Here is a 20,023-nt window from a genome sequence, read left to right on the forward strand (position 1 = left end):
ACAAAAAAATGAATCTCTGTAACTGAAGTCCCAAATAGGAAACTCTGAGCTTTTGGGGATACTTAACTTTTTCATCTCCTAAAATTTAAAGTGGCAAATGAGGATGGTCATGGTGGCTCTGGCCTGTAATCTCAGCACTTTGGGAGGCCAAAGTTAGAAGTTCGAAACCAGCCTGGTCAACATGGTGAAACCCCCATCTCTACTAAAAATATAAAAATTAGCTGGGTGTGGTGGCGCTTGCCTGTGATCCTAGCTACTCAGGAGGCTGAGGCAGGTGAATCACTTGAACCTAGGAGGCGGAGCCTGCAGTGAGCTGAGATCGTGTCACTGCACTCCAGCCTGGGCAACAGAGTGAGACTCCATCTCAAAACATAAATAAATAAAGTGGCAAATGAGAGACGAAGCAGGTTTTGGAAGTGCATAGATGCCTCAAAGGTCAGCATTTGATCTTACTGCCTACGAGTTCCCAGTAAAAGCAGAACATGTGAAAGGACTCTGAGGCACAAAACTACAGTTGGATAGTCCTGGGCAGGCAAGAGGAAAGTTGAGTAAATGTGTGTCTAAAACGTGCATTTCTAGGCTGGGCACAGTGGCTTACACATATAATCCTAGCACTTTAGGAGACTGAGACAGGAGAATCACTCGAGCCCAGGAGTGCGAGATCAGTTTGGGCAACATAGTGAGACCCTGTCTCTACAGAAATAAAAATTAGCTGTGGTGACGAGTACCTGTAGTCCTAACTACTCAGGATGCTGAGGCAGGAAAATCACTTGAGCCCAGGAGGTGGAGGCTGCAGTGAGCTGTGATTGCACCATTGTTGCCCTCCAACCTGGGCAACAGAGCAAGACCTGTTTCTAAAATAATAAAAAAAATAATAAAATGTACATTTCTAACTTCATTTCAAAGTTAAGGCCAGGTGCAGTGGCTCATGCCTGTAATCCCGGCATTTGGGAGGCTGAGGCAAGGGGATCACTTGAGCCCAGGAATTCGAGACCAGCCTGTACAAAATAGTGAAACCTTGTCTCTAAATTAAAATAAAAGTAAACAAAGTCAAACATTTTTTAAGAAATCAGAACAGAAACGTTTAACTGCGTACTTCTAGGCCCAACAGAGTAGGGGTTAGCACAGGCACAACCAGGTTGCATATCTATATACAATCTGCCCTGGCAGGAAGGACAACCTTTTCTTCCAGGCTTAACCACTCTAGGAGACCCAGATTATTTTAAATTATAGCGTCAACAATTTAAAGCAGGTTTTACTGTAAGGCACAATCTCAATAATTAATAGGGCAATATAATAAATACATAAAAGCTCAGACTTTTATGTCTGAGAAAACAAGACTCTTGAATGGGCCTGGAAGTTTTGCCATGTCCCCCAAAGTACTCTCAGTTGCATCCTTCGGAACCTTTCAACACATACACATATACCTCCCTCATCCTTTTGTGAAGAGTGTATTCATCACTAGATTAAGAGGATTTGGATAAAATTTATAAATGTACAAACTTTGCTACCAACGACTCATATATTTACTTTCCTAGCTCATCAGTTTACGTCCTAGAAAAACTCCAGATCCACATTAACCAGCTGTTTCCTATTTTTCATTTTATGATGCTGTTTCCACTTTCACCTGCAAAGTGAGTAATAGTAATACCTATTACAGTAATTTAAGTAACACCATTTAGAGTAATTTCGTCTTTAGTACTGTATACTACTAAGAAAGCCGCCAATGATTCAAGCTGCACTCACTGGTGAAACCCTATGCTATATATGTAATTAATTTATTTCCTAAATTCTTACCTCCCTCCACCCCCTCCATTGGAAAATAAACTCTAAAGAATGCAAAAGTTGTTGTGTGTTTTTGTTCAATACTTAAGAGCAGTGCCTGGCACCTAACAGTCAATATCTGCGAACTTTGACGAATGAATGGTATATTTATATTATGCAATATTACTATGAAGCCATGAAACACAGTGAGTTAGAGTGGTACCAGCTAATTTAATGGAATTTCCAGAAGTATGAAGTTAAGAAAACAAGAAGAAAAGTGTCAAAAATATGATCCCACTTTTTTTTTCTTCCCTGAAACAGAGGCTTGCTCTGACGCCCAGGCTACAGTATAGTGCTGCCATCATGGCTCACTGCCACCTCAAACTGCTGGGCTCAGGGAATCCTTCCACCTCAGCCTCCCATGTAGCTGGGACTATAGGTGTGTGCCACAATGCCCAGCTAATTTATTTTAAATTATTTTTTGTAGAGACAGGGTCTCCCTATGTTGCCCAGGCTGGTCTCAAACTACTGGGCTCAAGTGATCCTCCCAACTCAGCTTCCCAAAGTGTTGGGATTACAGGTGTGACCCACTGTGCCCAGCCTAATCCCATTTTTTAAAAAGTACACCCCAAAATCCATACACTGGTGAGGAAGTGGAGAACGTGGAATCCTCATACACAGAATGTAAAATGGTAGAGCTCTGGAAAACATTTTAGCAGTTTCTCAAAATGTTTAACATAGCTACTACACGACCCAGCGATTCAACTCCTACATATATACCTAAGGTAACTGAAAGGGTTATGTCCACACAAAAATTTGCAGAGGAACTTGTACACACTTGTTCACAGTAGCATTATTCACGATAGCCCAAAGTGGCAAAAACGCAAATGTTCATCAACCGATGAACAAATAAGGTATGAACTATCATTCAGACATATAAGAAATGAAGTACTAATACATGCTACAACAGGGATAGACCTTGATAACATTTTGCTAAATGAAAAAAGCCAAACAAAAGGTCACATGTTGTATGATTCCATTTACATAAAATACCTAGAATAGGCAAATCCATAGAGACACAAAGATCAGTGACTGCCCAGAGCCAGAGGGAGTGGTGAATGTGAAATGACTACTAATGAGTACAGACTTCTTTTTGAGGTATTGAACATATTATGGAATCAGATAGTGGTGATCAATGCATAACTTTGTGAATATACCAAAAACCACTTGAAAGGTACATTTTAAAAGCCTGAACTTTAAGGTATGTAAATTTTATCTCCATAAACCTGTTATTTTGTTAACATATGCTTATTTGCAAATGAATACATGGATAATGAGGAATAATATGAAAGGTTAATGACAACCTTGGTGATAGGGTACACACTGGGAGAGGAAGGTAAGTGTTGAGGTAGAAGAAGACAAAAACTAAAAGACGGAAACAATAATCCAGGGCCAGAGGCCATGAGTTAGGAGATGGAGCAAGACTAAGTGTACAAAGAAATGAGCATAAATCACAAAAATGAGGGAACTAGGGTTGAAAAATCCAGCAAGTAGTTTGTAATGGGGGAGACGAAGCAAACCTAAGTAACTGCAAGGATTCAACGGAGTCTGCAGAAAATGCAGAAGGGAGAGAAAAACAATGAAAAAATGGATCAGAAGATTTAAAATTGGCTCTACCCCACCAAAGTTTTAAAAAGCATGCAAGAAGAAAATTCAATTGCTCCTGGGCAAGAATTCTTGGGCCCAGTGGGGTAGAACCAAACCATGATAAGGAGACACCAGTGTTTTGTAAGCAAGAGAATATATTAAGCAGAGAAAAGCAGCATTTATCGGGAGAAAAGGTCTCACTGTGATTGTTCTGGAATAAAGTAGCCCCATCAGACTGCCTCAGGAACTCATGGTGGAAGAGGTGCCACTGGAAAATGGCTTAGTCGGGATCTTCCCCAAGAACACTAGAAGAGACAGAGAAAGAATAAGAATAGCTTTAAATTTTAGCAGATACTTCTTTTTCTTGCTTAATTAAAATAAATCTTATTGACCTAATATTTTTGAGACTGGGCTCTTGCAATGCTGCCCAAGCTGAACTCAAACTCCTAGGCTCAAGAGATTCTCCCACTTCAGCCTCCTGAAAAGCTGGCACTACAGGTGCGCACCACTGGGCCCAGTATAATGGCTATTTCTTGACAAATCTTGACAATGCCACCAGTATGTTTTTCTTTAGAGACAGAGTCTCGCTTTGTAGCCCAGGCTGGAGAACAGTGGTGTGATCCTAGCTCACTGCAGCCTCAAACACCTGGACTCAGGAGATCCCCCTGCCTCAGCCTCTCAAGTAGCTGAGACTACAGGTGTGCACTACCACACCTGGCTGATTTTATTTTATTTTTTTATTATACTTTAAGTTCTAGGGCACATACACCTGGCTAATTATAAAATGTTTATTTGTACAGACAGGGTCTCGTTATGTTGCCCAGGCTGGTCTCGAACTCTCGGCCTCAAGCAATCCTCTCCTCTTCACCTCCCAAAGCCCTGAAATATGCCCACATCCAGCCTGCCACCAGTTTCTTTGCATACTTCTTTCCTAGGCTTGACCAAGACCTTTACTTTCTTTTGTGTACAGCTCAGCATTTAAAAAAAAAAGTTTAGGCTGGGCACAATGGGTCACGCCTGTAATCCCAACACTTAGGGTGGCCAAGGCGGGAGGTTTGCTTGAACCCAGGAGTTCCACACCAGCCTAGGCAAGATGGCAAGACCACGTCTCTCCAAAACAATTTTTGTAAAATTAGCCAGGTGTGCTGGCGCGGGCCTGCAGTCTCAGCTAGTGAGAAGACTAAGGCAAGAGGAACCCTTAAACCCAGGAGTTCAAGGCTACGGTGAGCTGTGATCACCACTCCAGCCTGGGTGATAGGGTGAGACCCAGTCTCTGAAAACAATTAAAAATAAAAAAAGTTGAATAATGAGTCTTCTTTTTAGAGACAATGTATTTTTCCTCTTTAACTTTTTGTTTTCCTTAGGCTATATGCACAACAGACAAAGTTGAAATTTAATCTTAATCTCTTAAACCCTTACTGTCCAAACACATCAAACTCAAAAAAAAAAAAAAAAAAAAAGGTGAAAGGTGTACAAGAGAAAAAAGGGAAGTAATCTGTGCCAAATGTACATTCCTTCCACAATTTGGGACAAAAATGATGCCTACCTGGTCTCTGGGTGCCAAAATAAGACATTAGAGACACTCCCCTCCTTCAAGAAATAAAACTGGAATCAGACACTAAGATACAATTAAACAGACTTTGAAAGTCGCTATGCTCTACTAGGAGGTGTCTCACAGCTGGCAGGGTCAAGTGCAACTAGAATAAAAGCTCCTAAGGGCAGAAACTAAGTGGCTCACTTCCTCTGTAACGCTACCGTGCCCAGCACTGTACCAGCACCCCAGCAGAGTCAACAACTTTCAGTCAAGCCTCACACTTACAGTCTCATCATCCAGTGGAGGCCGCAGACGAGACACGGTGTGCCAAATCCCAAATGCACAGGGTGCCAGATAAGTCTGCAGGAGGCAGGAGGACTAGGGAAGCCTTCCAGGCAAGGTGATCCCTGAGCTGAGTTGTTTTTCTTTTGAGTTTGGAACATTAATTTAATCGGAGCAAAACAAGGGACATGAAAAGGGCAAGGAAATAAGAAAATGAGCTGAGTTTTGAAGGCAATGATCAGATGAAGTGAGAGAAGAATATTCCAGCAGAGGGAGACGAGACTGCAGAGGTTTCAAGGGGCCGAGAGCTGTTCGGTGCAGCTCAGTGAAGCACCTAAACAGAGGTGGGGTAGGAGAACAGGGGTCAAAGCCCAGTATTGAAGTGTTGTGGATACCAAGCTAAGGAGACCTTATTACGAAGGTAGTGGGGCCGTTGAAGGGTTTAAATGGGAGAGTGATTGTGAACAGATTAATAGTTTGGAAAGATACAGGCAGAAGTAAACCTCTGGATTTAACCAAAAAATAAAGGACAGAACCACAATGAAGATGTTGGAAAAGATCAGGAAAAACACGGTTAAAAGATATTCACTCTTTTCTCTTATTTACAGATTTCCTTTACGGAATTACCAAATTATTCTTTGAAAATAGAAAACTCAGAAGTGGCTGAGAGCAGTCAGTCAGTCTTCAGAATGTAAAAACTACTATTCTGAAGAAGTAGATATTACATTATTAATTTCATTTCAAGATGCTTTAAAAACAAGCCTTTTGATACACACTGCAGGTTTTAAGAGTATGTCACAGTAACTCTAAATCTTATTTGAGATTAACAGAAGAAGAGCACTATAAATTTTAAAGGCTTCACAGACAGGGATCATCTGTTATGTTCACTTTGGAACAGATCATAATTGTCCCTCCCCCTCAACATACCCAAAATACATTGTTTAAGGCTACTTTCTTAATGGTCATGTTATTTCACAGCAAAAGGCTGAGGTCACAATGATTTCTGAGCTGACAGAAAACCCCATGGGGGTTCTTTACCTCGCAGCTAGTCTATTCAGTACTGACAATTCCAACCACCAGAAAGAATTTCCCTGCCTAGGCTTATTTTGTTGGCACACCACAACACAAAAAAATCTCCTGGGGCCGGGTGAGGTGGCCAGTGCCTGTGATCCCAGCACTTTGGGAGGCCAAGGCAGGCGGATCACCTGAGGTCGGGAGTTCCAGACCAGCCTGACCAACATGGAGAAACCCTGTCTCTACTACAAATACAAAATCAGCCAGGGGTGGTGGCACATGCCTGTAATCCCAGCTACTTGGGAGGCGGAGGCAGGAGAATCGCTTGAATCCGGGAGGCGGAGGTTGCGGTGAGCCGAGATCATGCCAATAGACTCCAGCCTGGGCAACAAGAGCGAAACTCTGTCTCAAAACAAAATATCTCCTGACATTTTATATCTAATAAGAAAAGATTTAACAATGATCAGAATAGGAACATCTTTAATATCAGGCAAATTTAACAGCTTTCTCAGTGGATTTCTCAGTAGACTGTGACAAATGACCTTGAAATAAACTCATATTCGCTCTTAAGAAATATTCTATATTTGAATCTTCTTAACAGCAAAAGCCCCAGGAACTTTTTCCTCAACTCCCTAACAACAGCAGCAAAACAAGAGATTCTCGGCTCTCTTTATTTTTAAAAATCACAATAACTACCCTTGTATTTACTATTTACGTTTACCATATATCACCATTTACTATCACCATCATTTCATAAAAGACGCTTTATTTTAACACCAAGAAAGCAGACCTTTTTTAAAGAAAGGATAGTCCTTCAATCGAATAAACTGAATTATATAAAAGACTCCCAATATTGTCCTTTTTTTCTTATTTCTGTTCCCTTACTGAGCTGAGCAGTTTGCATAATACCACACACAGGTTAGTCATGTGATTTAAATATGTATACGATAGCAATTTTGATACTATCACTTAAGTCATTTGAAATATCAGATGCACTGTGTGTCAAGTCAGTTATAGAGAACCACTGCTTCAGAGAAATCGCATCTGAGGAGGAAACACCGCAGATACACCCCCTAAAAGTTCACCTTTGAAACAGAAATTTTGATACAAACTTCGCTTTAACTACAACTGTAATTGTAATTATTACACTTATTCTCCACTCACTAGATACTGTACTTGACACTCACGTTATTTGGTTGGCTACCAACGGGCACCAGTGAGAAAGCTTTCCTATGGCACAACATTCACTTTCTTACTGAAAATGTCAAGAAAACCCCTACACACCTGCAAACATTAGGAAGCATTCTCCAGCTATCTAAAAAGCCACACTGAGTCGGCTAAGCGACTCTGTGTGGTGTACACTAAATCAAAGGAGAAAAGGTGTTTCTATGGAGGAAAAAAATACTGGACCAGCCATTTATTCATAGAAACAATTTTACCCACAACAATACTTGTCCTTTCACTATATACCCTTCTATATTGGTTTGGTTATTTTATAACATACTTGTATATTGTAATGGCTGTTTTTTGTTTGTTTTTTTGAGACAGAGTCTCATTCTGTGGCCCAGGCCCAGGACAGCAGTGGCGAGACCTTGGTTCACTGCACCCTCCGCCTCCTAAGCAATTCTCCTGCCTCGGCCTCCCGAGCCGCTGGGATCACAAGCGTGTGCCACCACGCCCGGGGCTAATTTTTATATTTTTTGTAGAGACGGGGTTTCACTATGTTGGCCAGGCTGGTATCAAACTCCTGACCTCAGGTGATCCGCCCGCCTCGGCCTCCCAAACTACTGAGATTACAGGCATCAGCCAGGGCGCTCGGCCTTACTATGTCTGGTTTTTGTTTTTTTGAGACGGAGCCTGGCTCTGTCGCCCAGGCTGGAGTACAGTGGCGCGAACTTGGCTCACTGCAACCTGATGCAACTAACCACGTCTCAAGAAGAAAGGACGATCCGTCGGCCTGGGGCGCCGGCCACAGCAGAAGCAGCACCAGCAGCAGGCCTGGGGTCCACCGCCCGTTGGCCCCTGCTCCTCCGCGCTGCGCCCTCCGGGCCACTAAACAACGCTGTCCCCGCCCCAGGAAAGGGACCCGGGCGATGGGGCGGCAGCCCCAGCCTCTCCCGGAACGCCGGAAAGGCAAGCACGAGGGTCGCACCCGGCCTGTCTGCACACAGACAAGCCGCAAGCGGGGTCCCAGAACCAGCTGAACCCCAACACCAAGGGACGCAAGCCCGTGGGTCTCGGCGGCGAAGCCTGCGGGTTGTCCCAGGAGCCCCGAAGCCCAGAACGAGGACCGCGCGGGAAGGGAAAGGCGCAGGCGCGGGACACACTGGAGGGGCCCAGGAGCAGGGACGGCGCAGGCGCTGGGCCTCCCGGGGTCTGCGCGGACGTCCGGGCGCGGTCGCGCGGGCGGCGCTGAGGCGATAAACCAACCCCCCAGCGAACACTGCGGGAACCCAGCCGTAACTCTTACCGCGCGGCACCGCATCGCTCCCTCGCAATCTCCTGGTTGGGGCTGGGCGGTGAGCTCACCCGGTGGTTCAGCCGAGACCCGTTGAGTCCGGCCTCAGGGAAGCAGCCAACCCCGCGGCGCCGCTTGCGGGGCCCGCCCTGCCTCCCTGTGGCCCCCGCCCTTGGCCAGCTCCTTCGCGCCCAGCAGGGCTGCAGCCGTCTGCGCAGGCGCTGTGGAGGCCCCGCCTACATTCCTTCACTGCGCAGGCGCCGCTGTCCACCACCACCATCCCCTCCCCTGACCCCGTCTCCAGCTGGCGTCCGTCTCGGCACTGGGTCGCGCAGGCGCCCTGCCACTTGGCCGGTCAAGAAAAAAAGTAGCCGGCCAGCCGGTGCGCATGCGTCAGGTCTTGGGCTGGAGCCTGGCAAGGCGGATCCATTCAGAGGCCCCACTGGGCCCACCGGAATGATGCTCAGAGTCCGCTAGTCCCAGAGGTTCTCCTCAATGTGTTTACCGTGTGCCAAGGACTGTGCTATGCATGAGCCGGACAGTGGTGAGGATCGCTTCTCGGCCTTTTGGCTAAGATCAAGTGCAGACAGTGGTGAGGAAAACACAAAGCCCTGTCCTCCTGGCACTCCCGGTACATAAGGGAACAGGCAAAAAAATAAGCGAGCAACATATATATATATATGTATATATACACACACACATATTTACATATATATGTATGTATATATATAATATTAAAGAAATTCTGGTGGAGTTCGAGTTCCATCGGCCCCCATCCGGGCCACCCTGCCGCCTTAGTGGCTGCTCCTCCCCAGAACGCTGATGCCTAAGAAGAACCGGATTGCCATTTATGAAACTCCTTTTTAAAGAGGAAGTCACGGTGGTCAAGAAGGATGTCCACATGCCTAAGCACCTGGAGCTGGCAGACAAGAATGTGCCCGGCCGGGTGCGGTGGCTCACGCCTGTAATCCCAGCACTTTGGGAGGCCGAGGCGGGCGGATCACGAGGTCAGGAGTTCAAGACCAGCCTGGCCAAGATGGTGAAACCCCGTGTCTACTAAAAATACAAAAATATTAGCCGGGCGCGGTGGCAGACACCTGTAATCCCAACTAGTCGGGAGGCCGAGGCAGGAGAATTGCTTGAACCCAGGGGGCGGAGGTTGCAGTGAGCTGAGATCGCGCCCCTGCACTCCAGCCTGGGAGACAGAGTGAGACTCGGCTCAAAAAAAAAAAAAGAATGTGCCCAACCTTCACGTCATGTGGTCCCGAGGCTACTACGTGAAGGAACAGTTTGCCTGGAGACATTTCTACTGGTACCTTACCAATGAGGGTATCCAGTATCTCCGTGATTACCTTCATCTGCCCCTGGAGATTGTGCCTCCCACCCTACGCCGCAGCCGTCCAGGGACTGGCAGGCCTGGGTCTAAAGTTCTGGAGGGTGAGCGACCTGCAAGACTCACAAGAGGGGAAGCCGACAGAGATACCTACAGAGGGAGTGCTGTGCCCCCTGGTGCCGACAAGAAAGCCGAGGCTGGGGCTGGGTCAGCAACCGAATTCCAGTTTAGAGGCGGATTTGGTCGTGGACGCCGTCAGCCACCTCAGTAAAACTGGAGAGGATTATTTTGCATTGAATAAACTTACAGCCAAAAAGACTTAAAAAAAAAAAGAAAAAAGAAAAAAATTGTATTATGTCGCAAATGAACCCGTTGCAATGATCATACAGGTTTTTTCCTTTGATAGTTTGTACTACTTTAATAGTTTTATCTTTTATTACATCATCTTAGTTTCCTAGGAAAACCCCAACTTGGTCGTGATACATGTTTAATCCATTGCTGGATTATTTGCTAATATTTTATTTAGCATTTTTGCATATATGTCCATAAGAAGTTAGTCTATACTTTTGCCTCCTTGTACTATTTATGTCTGGTTTGGTTTTAAGCCTATACTAAATTCACAATGAGTTGGGAAGAATTCCATTTGCTTCTTTTTCTGAAAGATTATGTAGGCTGGGCACTGTGGCTTACACTTGTAAAACTAGCACTTGGGGAGGCCGAGGCGGGTGGACTACCTGAGGTCGGGAGTTCAAGAACAGCCTGGCCAGCATGGTGAAATCCCATCTCTATTAAAATACAAAAAATTAGCCGGGCGCACCTGTAATCCCAGCTACTCTGGAGGCTGAGGCAGGAGAATTGCTTGAACCTGGGAGGCGGAGGTTGCACTGAGCGGAGATCACGCCGCTGCACTCCAGTCTGGGCTACAAAGCCAGACTTCCCTCAAAAATAAATTAATTAATTAATTTTAAAAAATTATGTAGAAGATAAAAACTTTATGTTCTTTTTAATGTTTACTGTCTATAAAATCATCTGGGCCAGGTGCTTTTCTTTGGTTTTGTCTTTTTGTGAGATTTCTGAGGGGATGGGATACAGATTTTAAAATAAACATTCAATTCCTTTAATGGTTCTAGATCTAGACAAACTTTTCTGTTTCTCCCCACTTCATTTTTATGCAGTTATATTTTTCTTTTGAGACAGAGTTTCTCTGTTGCAGTCACGCGATCCTGGCTCACTGCAACCTCTGCCTCCCAGGTTCAAGTGATTCTCCCGCCTCAGCCTCCCGCGTAGCTGGGGTTACAAGCATGTGCCACCACGCCCAGCTAATTTTTGTATTTTTAGTAGAGTTGGGGTTTTACTATGTTGGCCAGGCTGGTCTTGAACTCCTGAGGTCAGGTGATCTGCCAACCTCGGCCTCCCAAAGTGCTGGGATTACAAGCATTAGCCACCCCACCTGGCCTGGAGTTATATTTTTCTATAAAACTGCCTGTTTTGATATTTTAAAAAATCACTGGCATAACGTGGTTTATGTAATGTCCTTATGATTTTTGTCTTAATATTATTTATTTATTTATTTATTTATTTATTTAATATATTTATTTAGAGATGGAGTCTTACTCTATTGCCCAGGCTGGAGTGCAGTGGCCTGATCTTGGCTCACCGTGACCTCCGCCTCTCAGGTTCAAGCAATTCTCCTGCCTCAGCCTCCTGAGTAGATGGGATTATAGGCACCCACCAGCACCCCCAGCTATTTTTGTGTGTGGTTTTTTGTTGTTGTTGTTGTTGTTGTTTCTTTTTGTGAGACAAAGTTTCGCTGTTGTTGCCCAGGCTGGAGTACAATGGCGCAATCTTGGCTCAGGACTACCTCCATCTCCCGGGTTCAAGCAGTTCTCCTGCCTCAGCCTCCTGAGTGGCTGGGATTACAGGCATGTGCCACTATACCAGGCTAATTTTATATTTTTAGTAGAGATGGGGTTTCTCCATGTTGGTCACGCTGTTCCCGAACTCCTGACCTCAGGTGATCCGCCCGCCTCAGCCTCCCAAAGTGCTGGGATTACAAGGGTGAGCCACAGCACCTGGCCATTTTCATATTTTTAGTAAAGATGGAGTTTCACCATGTTGGCCACGCTGGTCTCAAACTCCTGACCTCAAGTGATCTGCCAGTCTTGGCCTCCCAAAGTGCTAGGATTACAGGTGAGAGCCACCGCACCAGGCCTAGCCACCACGCCTGGCCCATTTATTTCTAAATAGACAATACATTTGTATATTTCAAAATTCAGAAGGCACCATCTCAACCCCGTCCCTATTCCTGTAGTTTCTCAGATGCAACCAAACAGATTCAGTTTCTTGGTATCTTTCTAGAGGTAGTTTATGAATATAAACAAATATCCAAATAAACAAATGTTCTTTTGCTTTTTTTATACAAATGTTACTTTATTGTACCTATTGATTTGTTCTTTTCTCTTTCTTTCTTTTTATTATTTTATTTTATTTTTTGAGACAAGGTCTTGCTCTGTGGCCTAAGCTGGAGTATAGTTGTGCAATCTGGGCTCACTGCAGGCTTGACCTCCCAGGCTCAAGCGATCCTCCCACCTCAGCCTCCTGAATAGCTGGGACTACAGGGATATGCCACCAAGCCCGGCTAACTTTTTTTATGTATTGTAAAGGCAGAGTTTCACCGTGTTGCCCAGGCTGGTCTCAAACTCTTGGGCTCCCGTGATCTGCACAGGTAGGCCTCCCAAAGTGCTGGGATTACAGGCATGAGCCACCATGCCCAGCCTCCACCTCTTACAGTGGACCTGATATTATAATGCCCACTTCCTATGATGAAAAGGAACTGAATGAGTGTGGAATCTCTAGGACCGCGCTGGCATATAATGGGCCCTTGGGGTTTAGTTTAGTAGCAAATTAAAAGGTGCCCATTCCTCAAAACCTTCTATAGACATCTTTCAGGAAACTGCCATGGATAAATATCTGCAAATCAAAGCAAAACTTTAGGGACAAACTACATGAGTCTTCACCTGTGAATTTTGCATCTATGATGCAAATGACACCCCCTCTAAGGTGTTACTCTTCTGCAGTGCACTACCTGTGCAACTGTCCTCAGCAAAGATAGAGTAATCTGCAGTAACTGAGTGGTGGCTGCCCCCTTTACAGAGGCATAAGTTCTCAACTTGCCACAGTCTGCACCATTCCACTTTGTGCTGTGCCTGGTCCATTTTACTCACTGATATTACCCAATCTCTGAAGGTGTTTAAGTTTGACCATTGACCTCTCATTTCATAGTGAACATCAGAGAAGTGAAAGGATTCACCCGAGATCACTCAGCAAGTGTGCAGTGTCAGCAAGTTAGCAGTAAGTCAAAACTAGGCCTTAAGGCTCTTGTCACTTCAGAGCAGGACTCTTACTGCCATGCAGCTACCTCTCTCACCAGGTGGTCCAAGGCATTTGGTTGTCTCTGGCTTTGGTGGTTGTGGGGAGGGGTGGATCAGAGATGCCCTGGGCCACGTTGGCTCTAGGCCACATGCAAGCAAGCTGGAAACTGAATTGCCTCTGCAGCTGCAGAAGACTAATTTCTATATTGATATTTGGAAAAACTAACAGCTGGAAAACGCCAAACTCATTTTTAAAAATATGATCATATTAAATGACGTTAGATGCATCATTTATATATTGCTCGCAGCGCCAGTATCCTCAAATATGGTTTTAATTTTGGTAGATATCTTGCTAGGGGAAGCACATTTCTAAGTTATCCAGATATAGGGCCCTCTTTCCTTCTCTTTCTGTCCACACGCAACCAGATTCTTTGTGGAGTTAAAGTTGACATTTATTTAAATGCGTCTTGGTGTCTGGTTTTTTCACCTTTAATTTAGGGTTTTCTATCTGGGATGTAAAAGAATCACTTGGAGGGATTTTTCAAAATACCAATGGCCAGGCCACTATCCAGTCAATCAGAAGCAAAATCTCCTTGGATGGGACCTAGAAGTCTTTACAGTTTTCCAGCATTTTAATGAACATCCCTGATTAAGACCCATCGGGTCTTAAGAGTGTGGCATATGCATTATTCAAGTTCCTAGAGGCTCTCTAAAACAAAAAAAAAATCTGCTTTATTCTCTGCCTGGTGTTGATGGGTCAGTCTCTTTAGCCGTTAGTCTGATCCTAGAAATTTATGGTCATAATTTGATGAGCAATGTTGGGAATGGCTTCACCTTCTTTTTTGTTTGTTTGTTTTTGTTTTGAGACAGAGTCTCACTCTGTCAACCAGGCTGGAGTGTAGTGGCACAATCTCCGCTCACTGCAACCTCCACCCCAATACTTTCATTTTTAAATATTATTTATGGCATCCAGATTTGCATAAGATGGACTGGGTCAATGGCCATGCCCTTTATAAATCAATATTCTTAAGTTCTGCAAATTCAGTTTCCTAAAGAGCCAAATCACATCCTACTCATCAGCAAGGCGGGTAGACATCATTTTCACAATCACTTCTAATTTTCCACCATTGTAAAAAAAAAAAAAAATGTAATCAATTTCTTATTGTAAAATAAACAATTTACTTTTCCAGGACCCACTGCCTCCCCGCTCCCTTTTTTTTTTCAAACGACCTTGAACCCTTTGTCACGAGTCAGTTGCCAAGAGAAGCCTGTTTGTTGGTTTCAGAGCAGTTCATGCAGACACAGATCACTTCCTCTGAGAATTCATTTGCTTCCCCAGGATGGAATCTGGCTAGGCCCCGACCTTGCTGGTCACATGGGCCGGGGCATCCATCAGTCATACCCTGGACTCCTATCTGTGTCTGAACACCACACCTCACCCCCAACTGCACGGCAGCCACTTGCATAGCACTCTGGGAGGGCTCTGGGCATGAGCAGCGAGGACTCCATCAACAGCTCCCCCAAATAAGCCCTGCTAATGAGGGTGGCTTGAGAAGCAGCTTTGATGTGCTCCTAGATCCAGTTGCAAAACAGAACTAAAGTTAAGGCCTCTGCACAGCACTGTGTTCTAACTTTGAAGTATTCTTACTCTAGTGTCCTGTGTGGTGGTATTGGAATTGTCCATTGCTAAGACTCAGAGGAGAAAAGCACTTAGCATCGCAGGACTTGGAGCACTGGTGCTGAGGCAACCCTTCATTCATTCCTCGGATGTGTGTTAAGGCCCAGGCCCAGGGCAGGGGTCGGGGATTCTCCTCTCACACAGCACGTGGGTGGCAGGACCAACACCGGGTCTGATCTCCCAGCTGGGGGCACAGGCTGCTAACCCCAGGCCTGGAATCTGTCAGATGCCCTTCCTGTGCTGACTTTACTTAGACAGGCCTCCTGACCTTCCCGCAAAGATCATGTGTGATTTGCAGGGATTCTGGCCGCTTGAAAGGTTCCTGAGAAAGTACATGCAATGAGGACAGAGCTTGCAGAGGGAGGACAGGCATGCAGAAGGCTCTAAGTGCAGCCCCAGACCTGGGTACCTTCGTCACCATCCTCATCCCGCCTCTGGGTGTGCAGATAGGGAGCAGCTCTCCTGTGTTATGGCCCAAGCAGGGCTGTCAGGACACTGAGAACATTCCCTCCTCCCGCAGGAGAGAGAGGTCCAAGGTGCCCTACATCAGGTGCCAGGGTGTGGAGGAGATCAAGCACCGAGGGATGGAGGAGGTGGGCATCTACCACGTGTCTGGAGTGGCCGCAGACATCCAGGCACTGAAGGCAGCCTTCAACGTCAGTGAGTGTCGGCCTGCGCAGGGCGGGATGGAGGTGTGGGCAGTGGTGTCCGCGATGAGATCTCAGAGTGCTCCATGGCCCAGGCATGTCACATCCTTCTCTCTGTCTTTTCTTCATTTACTGTGTTATTATTTTTAAAAAAGAGAAAACAAGAGTTGTACAAACAGCTTCTATAGAAGTCAGTTTTTACACCATCGTACCCACTCATGCCACTTGGTGGGGTGGACCAGGGGCTTCTGTGGGGCCTTGGCCTTCCTGCCGTGGGGGTGGACAGGAGGTGGAAGCCCAGGACTCGGTGCAGTCTGTCCACTGCCCTGTGTGAGGATGCGGCGGGCAGAGGGCACTGATGAAATTCAGCTCAGGCCGGGGCTGCAGCATCTCCGCCTCCATCTCATCAACCCTCACAGGCTTTGAAGGACCCGGACCTGCCTCAAATGCCAGGGGAGGGCACTGAGACCCCAGAGGGTCCTTTCCAGTATCTTCGAAGCAACGGGATTTTGTGCCTGCAGACCCTTCTTTGCAGCACACACCACCCACCCTGACCAGGACCCCTAGAATGCCCAGCATCCCTGGGAGGGCCCTGTGGTAGTTTCAGCTCCCTCTGGGGGCCCAGAATGGACCTGGCCTGTGGTGAGGATGTAAGCACCAATGGCCAATTGGGTCCAAAGGAAGACACAGGTTCAAACACTGAAACCAATCAGATTCTCCCATGGCCTTCCTGCTATCAGAAGACACTGGTGCAGGGGTGGTTGCTATGTACACGGCAGAGCCACCCAATCCCCATGCAGGCACTGTGTCCTGCCACACTGGCCTCCTCCTGGCCATCACATGGGGCCAAGCAGGGGAGAGGAATGGGAATGCCCACGCACCCCCATCAACTCTGCAGACACAGAACCACGTGCAGCTCTTGGGAGGAGTCAGATGAGCTGCTCAAAGCCTGGGAGGTACCCGCACAGTGGTCAGCGTGGCAGGGACGGTGCTTTAGCCAAGGCAGGGATAGCGGGTGACTCACTCGGGATCCTCAAGGAGGCTGCTGCATTTCCGTGCTCTTTCCAGATAACAAGGACGTGTCGGTGATGATGAGCGAGATGGACGTGAACGCCATTGCAGGCACGCTGAAGCTGTACTTCCGTGAGCTGCCCGAGCCCCTCTTCACTGATGAGTTCTACCCCAACTTCGCAGAGGGCATCGGTGAGCACTAGAGGCCTTGGCCTCATGGGAGACGTCTCCTCCACGTGCACTGCTGCCCTTGGAGGCTGTGAAAAGTGAGGTGTGGGAACCTGAGCTGTGTCTCCTCTGCCATGGTCGGCATTTTAACCCAACCTCAAAAAGCAGGGGACCAGAACTGAGCCTGTCCTGGAAGGCCTTGCCCATCCCCAGAGGGCTCCCCATCCGTATTTCTCAAGGAGGCCAAGTGGGTGAAATGGTCAGCACTGCCATGCTGTGGGGTCCTGAAGTCTGCTGTCCTTCCTGCAGACCAGGGCTGAACACTGGTGCCCAGGTGCTCTTGCCATGGGTCCTGGTCCAGCCAAGCATGGTTTCAAACATGACCTGACCCTTAGTCAACCTGGAGGCTGATGTCTAGAGTGGGCGCTGGCGCCTGCAGCACCTGTAGCCTCTGCATCACCCTTAGGGCAGGTCTTTCTCCCAGGCCCATGCACAGAGGACCTGGTCTCCCAGCCTCCAGGTGCCCCTGTGGTGTCCAGGACGACAAGCGGGTCTCTGCGTACTTGGTGGGGCTGGGACCCTCCCACTTCCCACCTCCTTGTGTCCCTCACTCCCCTGTTTCATTCCATGCTGAGCCTCCCCTGCCTTGGGCTCCCCTGGGGAGGGGGTGGTGGCAGGAGCTGCCCAAGGGCAGCTCTGCCCATGAGCAGCTGCTCTAGCGGCTCCTCCTGCTGCTGTTTGCCGGGTGCTGCTGACCCCTGCGAGGTAGAGAAAGGCGTTCAGGTGGTTCACACCCCACACAGGTGCCCCTCACAGGGTCCTCACTGGTGGCCAGCGCTGTGTGTGATGATGATGACAAGCCTAAACTGCGCAAGCACTCATGTCCCGGGCGCTCCATGTGACCACCTCGGGAGAGGTCTCTGGCTTTTTGTAACATGGAGGAGTAACCCGGAGGAGTAACCCACCGCCTCCTGCAGCTCTTTCAGACCCAGTTGCAAAGAAGAGCTGCATGCTCAATGTGCTGCTGTCCCTGCCGGAGGCCAACCTGCTCACCTTCCTTTTCCTTCTAGACCACCTGGAAAGGTAGCCCAGCTCTCCCGTGGCTGCCTGGGGCTCCAAGTCCCCATGCCGCGGGGTGCCCCTCTGCTCCCACCAGACCCCCAACACCGAGGACCTTTTCCCCTGACCCCTGTCTGCAATCTCTCACTGCCTCTGGCGACTAGTGCCACTGCCACCCCCGCCCCTGCCTCTCCTCTTTGCCACCCTCCTCCCTCTGCACTGTGGCCTTAACAAAGATCTCAGAGCTTTGGCCATGGCCAGCAGTGCACTTGGATCCCCCTCTTCCCTCCCAACCACATCATGAAGACCTCCCCGAGCTGGCCCCTTGTCCTGGGCCACTGGGACCCAGAAGTACCAGGGCTGGAGTCAGCTTGCAGCACAGACAGGGTCGAGGTCACTCCCTCCCTGAGGACTCCAGCACAGCACAGCCCCTCTGCCTCTCTCCTGGTGGTGGCGTTGAAACAGCACCCTCTGCTTCAGTCCTCTACAGGGTGGCAGAGAAGGAGGCAGTCAATAAGATGTCCCTGCACAACCTCGCCACTGTCTTTGGCCCCACGCTGCTCCAGCCCTCCGAGAAGGAGAGCAAGCTCCCTGCCAACCCCAGCCAGCCCATCACCATGACCGACAGCTGGTCCTTGGAGGTCATGTCCCAGGTGTGGGAAGACAGTCTCGAGCCCATGCCACCCCAGCCTGACGGAGATGGCCTCTGCCTGCCCCACCCCCAGTCCTGCCCATCTTCCTACTTGCATCGTATGTGGTGGTGGCTGAGATTCAGAGAGAGGGACTTGCCTAGGTCTGCATGGATGGGAGTGATAGGGGGTGCCCAGGCCACCTCCTGGTCCTGCTGGTGCACCTTGCTGGGGGCTTAAACCACCCCAAGTGTTTGGGTGTGGTGGCTCATGCCTGTAATCCCAGCACTTTGGGAGGTCGAGGCAGGACAACCGAACCCAGGTGTTTGAGACCAGTCTGGGCAATGTAGCAAACCCCGTCTCTAGAAAAAATACAAAGAAAAATTAGCCAGGCATCGTGGCACACATCTGTAATCCTAGGTATCTGGGAGGCTGACACAGGAGGATTGCTTGAGCCCAGGAGTTAGAGGCTGCAGTGATCCATGATGGAGCCGCTGTACTCCAGCCTGGGGGACAGAGCAAGGCCCTGTGCATCTCTAAAATAAACAACCACCCCCCCCCAACAAGTTATGCCTTGTCAGGACCCCACCCTACCCCCGTCTCACTGTAAGGGATTCATGACACCAGCAGGGGTTTCTAGCACCTGAGGTGGACTTGGAGGCTTGGGCCCCAAAGACCTCCCCACCAGCAGCTGTGAGCCCCTCTCTGAGCCACTCTCCTCTTCCCCACTCTGCCCGGGCAGGTCCAGGTGCTGCTGTACTTCCTGCGGCTGGAGGCCATCCCTGCCCCGGATAGCAAGAGACAGAGTATCCTGTTCTCCACCGATGTCTAAAGGTCCCAGTCCATCTGCTGGAGGCGGACAGATGGCCTGGAAAACTCTGTCTAATCAAGGCCATCTGTAGAGTGGGAGTCAAGATTTTCTGAGGCATCCTTGGGACGTCCCCAAGTGTCAGGCCATCTGCCAAGAGACAGCGGCCCAAAGCAGGACAGGTGGCCTGGGCAGATCCCGCCCAGGTCTGAGAGCCCCAGGCTGGCCTCAGACTGTGGGTTTTTTATGTGGCCACCCGAGGGCGCCCCAAGCCAGTTCATCTCGGAGGCCAGGCCTGGCCCTGGGAGACAGGGTGAAAGGAGTGGTTTTTATGGACTTAACAGAGTTTAAAAGATTTCTACTGGATCACGTGTCAAGATGCGCCCTCTCTGGGGAGAAGGGAACGTGACCGGATTCCCTCACTGTTGTATCTGGAATAAATGCTCCTGCTTCATCCTGTGGGGCCATGGCCTGTGTGGGTGGGGCCTCTTCCATTTCCCTGACTTAGAAACCACACTCCACTTAGAACAGGGTTGGAGAGGCTTAGTCAGCACTGGGGAGCGTTTGGACTCCATTCTTGCCTTTCTTCTTTTTCTTTCCAGAAGGATTTTTGTGCAGAA

The 20,023-nt window shown here is 48.1% G+C and overlaps 1 protein-coding gene, 1 long non-coding RNA gene and 1 pseudogene across 3 annotated transcripts; 2 read left to right on the forward strand and 1 right to left on the reverse strand.

Moving 5' to 3' along the window:
• The first annotated feature begins 103 nt into the window (after positions 1–103).
• LOC100584006 lies at positions 104–10,303 on the forward strand (annotated as a pseudogene). Its single transcript, XR_004029252.1, has 4 exons — positions 104–112; positions 515–579; positions 9,515–9,633; positions 9,935–10,303. The product of XR_004029252.1 is annotated as a 40S ribosomal protein S10-like (transcript).
• Positions 3,549–8,878, reverse strand: LOC115834295. The gene is made up of 2 exons (XR_004029251.1): positions 8,712–8,878; positions 3,549–3,716 (listed from the first exon to the last, which is right to left on the reverse strand). It is a non-coding gene; the product is annotated as an uncharacterized LOC115834295 (long non-coding RNA).
• Positions 10,304–15,452: 5,149 nt separating the features above from the next.
• On the forward strand, positions 15,453–19,427 carry LOC100594780 (breakpoint cluster region protein-like). Its single transcript, XM_003278353.4, has 5 exons — positions 15,453–15,741; positions 16,797–16,931; positions 17,885–17,990; positions 18,457–18,619; positions 19,338–19,427. The coding sequence occupies exons 1-5, from the start codon at positions 15,453–15,455 to the stop codon at positions 19,425–19,427; spliced, it is 783 nt and encodes a 260-aa protein (XP_003278401.3).
• The last annotated feature ends 596 nt before the right edge of the window (positions 19,428–20,023 follow it).

This window comes from Nomascus leucogenys, unplaced genomic scaffold (assembly GCF_006542625.1).
Source record: "Nomascus leucogenys isolate Asia unplaced genomic scaffold, Asia_NLE_v1 000717F_115961_qpd_obj, whole genome shotgun sequence".
In the NCBI taxonomy this organism is placed as follows: Eukaryota; Metazoa; Chordata; class Mammalia; order Primates; family Hylobatidae; genus Nomascus; species Nomascus leucogenys.

Bases quoted from the DNA above. Each gene is read 5' to 3' on its own strand.
- LOC100594780 (XM_003278353.4), top strand. From the start codon at position 15,453: ATGCAGAAGGCTCTAAGTGCAGCCCCAGACCTGGGTACCTTCGTCACC. The intron at 16,932-17,884 runs GTGAGCACTAGA...CGCCTCCTGCAG, and splicing joins CAACTTCGCAGAGGGCATCG to CTCTTTCAGACCCAGTTGCA. The intron at 17,991-18,456 runs GTAGCCCAGCTC...AGTCCTCTACAG, and splicing joins CTTCTAGACCACCTGGAAAG to GGTGGCAGAGAAGGAGGCAG.